Consider the following 6,000-nt stretch of genomic DNA (forward strand, 5'->3'; position numbering starts at 1 on the left):
CAGTTTCACTTCCAAGTACAGGCACCACCAGCTCCCTGAGGAAACAGTGCTGCCGGCGCAGCTGCGGAGGACAGTGAGCTCGGCGGAGCGGTGCCTGGATGCGACTGGGGGATCTAGAACATCTCGCCGATGCTCTGTGCCCACAGCCGCTGCCCGGGACAGCACTGTCCTGTGCAGGATGGCCAACGCCGCGGCGGCAGGGACCTGCGCAGTGATTTTTGACGTCGGCTCTGGGCAGCGTAAGGAGGGTCTGTCAGGGGAACAGGCACCCTATTTGGTTATTTCTACTGTTGTGGGATACCCAAAATTCATTCACACTTTTCGTGTTTGGGGTAAGTCATAAGGACTGCTATATTGGGAAGAAGCCCAGTCCAAAATGGGTATTTTGTCTTTTACTTACCCAATGGAAAATGGGGTAGTTACATCCTGGGTTGTCATGGAGAAGGTTTGGAGAGACTTATACAAACATGAACTTAAAATGAAACCGCAGGAGGGGCCAGCACTGCTGACCAAGACCCCTCTCAATCCTTTGTCCCACCATGAAAAAATGGCTGAGACGATGTTTGGAAGCTTCCAGGTACCTGCTCCTTTCGTGACTCTGCAGCACTCACAGCCCTGTACGCCTGTGCCCGACAACGCAACCAGTGCTGGACTGTGGCAGTGGTGTCACCGTCACGGCTCCTGTCTACAAAGGCTGTTACATGGCATTTCCAGGCTGGATTTTGCAGGCAGAGGTGTGACCAAATACCTTGCCAGGCTCCTCTCAGAGACCCGGCACTCCTTTGTAAGCACAGCAGAGAGAGAAGTTGTCAGGGATATGAAGGAGAAGCTGTGCTGTGTTGCTTTTGATCCTAGCCAAAATATGTAGGAAAAGCCTGAAAAACTTACATGCGAACACATTCTCCCTGATGGAAGGGCTGTCAAGGCAGGAGAGCAGCTATTCTGAGCTCCCAAAGCGCTTTTTGTGCCCACAGAGGCAGAAGTCCCAGGGCCGGGAGTTGGGAGGATGGTCCTCCAGAGCACCACCGGGTGTTGTGAGCATATCCAGTCCGACATCCAAAGGAACATGCTGCTATCAGGCGGATCGACTCTTTTCTGAGGTTTCAGGGAGAGGTTTTTGAAGGAGCTCCAGGCAGAATCTCCCAACACAACTCATGTCAAGATCATCTCGCCGCAAGATCAGATGTACTCCGTGTGGATTGGTGCTTCCATCCTTGCCACCTTAAGAGTGTTTAGGAATACGTGGGTTACCAGGGAAGACTATAATGAGGTTGGACCAACAGTACTCCACAGAAAATGCTTTTGAAAAATTCAGTAGGTCCATCCAGGAATTTTTTTAAGTGCCAATCTGAACAGCTGGAGAGCAGTTAATAAATCAGTACAAAAATAATTGATTTATAGTAACTGATTTTATAGCTTACTAAAGAAAGGTCCCTTGTGCATTGGGTTGAAGAAAGAGTCCTTGTTCAGAGCATTTTTGCTATCCAAGATGTTGGTTTTAATTCTGGAAATGTGTTGATCCCTGCTAGAACTGCAAACAGTTTGTCAGAATTTTAAACACTTGAGAACAAGCAACCTCCATCCCATGCCCGTGGGGGCTGGCTCCTTGCCATCCGCCGTAAACTTCCAAAGAGTGGAAAGAGACCTCTGATGGAGAAATAGAGGGCTCCGGGGAATTGCTGACCCTTCACCATAGCACTGGAGATCTCCTGTAGCAGCCCTGGAGGACCTCAGAGGGAACTGGACTTCTAAATTTGGTTTTGCTCATGAAATGAAAATAAGTTGATCCGGCTGCTAAAGTAGAGCTCTCAAACCGGGAATATCTCGGTGCTACTAGCGGCCTTGCCGTGTGATTTGCTATGTCACATCACGTAAGACATCGCCTCTGTTTGTCCATCTGTGGGATTTCACTAGTGTTCTAGCATAGGGATTATGTGAGACTACATTTAGGTAACTTAATACAATATTAATTAAAATTAGTGAATTAATCAGAGAGCACAAGGTGAAAGGTATTTAGTTTGGGTTTATCCTTAGAGGACTGCTGAACAAATGTTTTGATGTCAGGCATCCAAGAGAAAGTGGAGGCGTTGGGCTGAGGCAGCTGACACTGATTCTCTTTCGGGAAAAGCTGAATCTGTTGGGGGAAAGTGTTATTCCTCTACCTCATCACCAAGAGCTAAGGAAAGTAACATCATAATCGTGCACATATTTGCTTGAATTACTAAGCAAATCTGCTTTGCCAAGCTCAATTTTTATTAATAATTCCACCAAATAATCTTAACTAGCATAAACATCATGGTTAACTGATTGGATTTCCAGAGTGAACTATGAAATTTGTAACAAAAGTGTGAATTTTCAGCAGTGAAGTTTGCATTCAAATAAACAACTTGAAAATTATGCATTTACAGCGATCATCTTTATCCACACCTGCAAATATATGCACTGCATCCAGTCAGGCGATGGAAATCTCATCATGATTTGTAAAACTGATTAGCACTATGATTTGTAGATTGTTCAAAAACTATTGGAAAAAACCCCTCAAGATATACCTGAGAACTTCTTGAGTTTGTTCAAGACTAACATGAAAACAGGAAAAGAGCTGAAGTCTGTTTGTTAATTACTCAGCACAGTGTCTGGCTATTTTCATTCAGCTCCAGAGATGAATCTTCAAACTCATTGATGCCCTCTGCTGCCTTGGGACTGATTAGTCATCTATCACCTCCTCTCACTGCCCTTTGAAGAATCACGACACTCTTTTCCTTTTCTACAAGACATTTACAAGTGCTCTGAAGAGAGACACATCCAACTCCCTGTTCGGTTGCCCACCGAGCCCCGGAGCACTCCCTCGGCAGGGGAACGGGAAAATCAAAGGAGCTGAGAGACGCAGCTGCGGAGGACGAGGGTGGGGGAGTGGTGGACGATTTGTGGATGACTCCAGCAGTAACTCCAGCAAGACCCACCTAACTTCACTATCCCCAAGGATCAGAGCGAAAGCATGAAGCAAAGAGTGGAGAAAAGCCCTAAGGCTTCAAAAAGTTGGGGTGTGTATTACTCCATCAAGTTAATGCAAGTATTCAGAGCGCTTTTAGAGCTGTTAGGAAAGCAGAATCAGCAGTCTTGGATCTTTCTTCTATTGCGGTATGTTACCTTTTAGCAGCCCACTGGAAATGTGTAAACAAACGAGGTACAACTGTAGACAGCTTAAATATTTTACAGCTCACAGATTTCCATATGAGGAGGGATTTGCAGTGACTTAAGTGTTTAGACTCCTGCTCCAATAATCTAATGCAAACAAAAAATGCAAAAAAACAGTGTGCTGGAAAGCAGAGGGAACCTGAGCGAACAGTGCAACTCAAGGTTGTGGTCAGGAAGGAGAAAGGAAAAGCAAAGGGCATGATAACCCTGCAAACCCAGCGGCGGACACAAAACGTGTTTGGAGAGTGACACCTAGCAGAGCTCTGTGGGTGCTTTTAATGAGGTTTCACCCTTGCAGAACAAGATACTGCCTGATGTCGCCAGGACGGATTCATTGATGCCAAACTTGTTTTACATCAGGGCACCTGGCTCAGCTCCTCCCAGCCGAAAATCGTTCAACAAGCCATTATTACAGGTGTGTAACACCCCCAGTACCGGTTTGGCCTGGCTGCTGCCATTTACCTCTTAGACATGACTTTGCTCAAGGACACACAAGAAGATAGCAGAAGCTGGCACGTGTTCCCTGACTCTAGACTTGGTATCGGTCTCTTGGTCACCTTGTGTTTCCATCACTGCACAGGGCACTGGAAATTCATTACTTCGTTTATGTTTCAGTTTTGGTTTTAAGAGGTCTGAGGTCTTAATCATTTGGGGGCCTTATTCCCTTGGCCCTCACGCCATAGAAAATGAATTGCAGGAATCCTTCCTTGGGTGTATTCCCACCTATGTTCCACCTGTCCTCTGGATACATGGAGGATTTGTATGGTAAAATCTTTCCAGCCTCAGGAAAGCAACACTAGTCTGGTGAATGTAGAACTGGTTGCAGGGATTAGGGAGGCCTGAGTTAATTCCTAGATTTACCAGTGGTTAGTGAAATGATAAGTTTAATCTTGGGCACATCAGGCGTCGGTTCCCACTTATAAACACCCTTTGTTTGTTTCACCCTTTACATCTCCCGCAAGCTATTTGGGGTAAGCGCTGTCCCCCGATTTAAGAGCATGTATCAGTGCAAAGATCTGGAACTTTGGGGCCACAAGATCAGAAACACAAAATCATCTGTGAAGTTTGCACTGGAGTTACACAAAAATCTCAACCTGCTCCTGGTAATTTTTTCCTCCCTCCCCAAGGCTCCTTTAAGGTTCAATCCAGCGGCAGCTCTTTATTTTCTTTTAAATGTCAAACAATTCATCATTTTGCATTTTCCCCATTCCCTGCAAATTTAAAGGTTTTATTGGTATGCAGTAATGTCAGCCGGGGACAATGCGCACTGATTACCCCAAACAATGTGGTTCTTGTCACCCTGCCCATTTTTGGTTGCCAGCTCTCAAGAACCGTAGGAGAGCTCTTGCTTTTGCCCTCTCCTCCCTGTTACCATATGCACAACAAAAAGGCTGGGTTCAAATATACAACAGACAAATAATTATTATCTTTACTTTACTTTACTATTTACTTTACTATTCAAATCTCCTGTCCCCTGCCCTCATCCGTGCTGGGCTGTGTGAGCACACTGCTGTAAAAGGTGCCCTCGCTCCTGCCTCGTGGATCAGAGAATCAGGGGATCTTCTGGCTTGGAAGGGACCTTTAAGATCATCAAGCCCAACCATCAACCCACCACTGCCAAACCCACCACTGAACCACATCCCTCAGCACCACATCTGCCTGTCTGTTAAATACCTCCAGGGATGGTGATTCAACCACGTCCCTGGGCAGCCTGTTCCGATGCTTGACAACCCTTTTGGTGAAGAATTTTTGCCTAATATCCATCCTAAACCTCCCCTGGCGCAATGTGGGGCTGTTTCCTCTTGTCCTATCGCTTGTATCACAGGTCTCGGGGAGGACGGTGATGGCCAGCTTGTTCTGAAAGCGCTGGATAGAGAGTGCCAAGCGCGTCCCTTGGGAAGGGGCGCAGAGGAAGGGAGGGAAACGAGCCCCTTTGTGTCCCCCGCTGGGGCAATGCTTCGGGCACAGCACAGAGTTCAGAAACGCCGCGCTTATGGTCTCGTCACGCCAGGACTGGTAGCCAGGCTGGGCAAGCAAGGTCAAAGCCAAATTGTCTGGGTAAAATAGGCGTTTCTTCACCATCCATGGTCAGACTGAAGTGATGCGGTGTGCAGCCTACCCCCGACAGAAACAACAGCTGCTCGTAGGAGTGTGGCAGTTGCCGAAGCCCCGCGGCAACTGCCCAACTGCGTATGGGCAGCTCCATCAGTTCATGTGCCGAGCAACTGGGAAGCCCACGTCCATTCCTCCAACTTCGGAAACATCCAGGTGAGTACCTGGATACGGGGGATTTGATGCAGAGGAGGTAAGAATGTTCTAGAGCTTTTCCCAGCAGAGGTGTCGCTGCATGCAGTAAGATGTAGCTCTGGCTGAGGGGCTCTGCAGTCATTATACACACCCCTGAACACGTGCACCCACATGTACACACACACACACACACACTGATTTTATTAAGCCGTTCCATGCAAGTATTTTATATATGTATATATTTTTTTATTTGGAAAACTTCAGAGTGCTTTTTTTCACACACAGTAAAGTTAGCTTTGCCGAGATTCATTAGTCCCCTTTTCCCCTGTGTGTAAATGGATCTCTCTCAGTTATGCAACGCAAGGGTACACAACCATGAAAAGTGCAGAGGCAGCCAAAAAAAGCATTGTTCTGAACTCGGACGTGTAAAATATTCATATCCAATAATAAAAAATAAAAAAACAGCCCTTAATAAAAAATTCACGGCGTAAAATATGCATTGTCGTTCCATCCCCAGGGCTGCGGCGGTTTCCAGACCAACATGTTACATGGGTTTTC

The 6,000-nt window shown here is 46.6% G+C and overlaps 1 protein-coding gene across 1 annotated transcript; it reads left to right on the plus strand.

Moving 5' to 3' along the window:
• Positions 1–178: 178 nt before the first annotated feature.
• Positions 179–868, plus strand: LOC104290568 (actin-like). Its single transcript, XM_009889680.1, is given in 4 exon segments — positions 179–239; positions 345–603; positions 605–693; positions 696–868. Coding segments are annotated over 4 exon segments (582 nt in total).
• The last annotated feature ends 5,132 nt before the right edge of the window (positions 869–6,000 follow it).

This window comes from Charadrius vociferus, unplaced genomic scaffold (genome assembly GCF_000708025.1).
Source record: "Charadrius vociferus isolate BGI_N301 unplaced genomic scaffold, ASM70802v2 scaffold477, whole genome shotgun sequence".
Lineage (NCBI taxonomy): Eukaryota > Metazoa > Chordata > Aves > Charadriiformes > Charadriidae > Charadrius > Charadrius vociferus.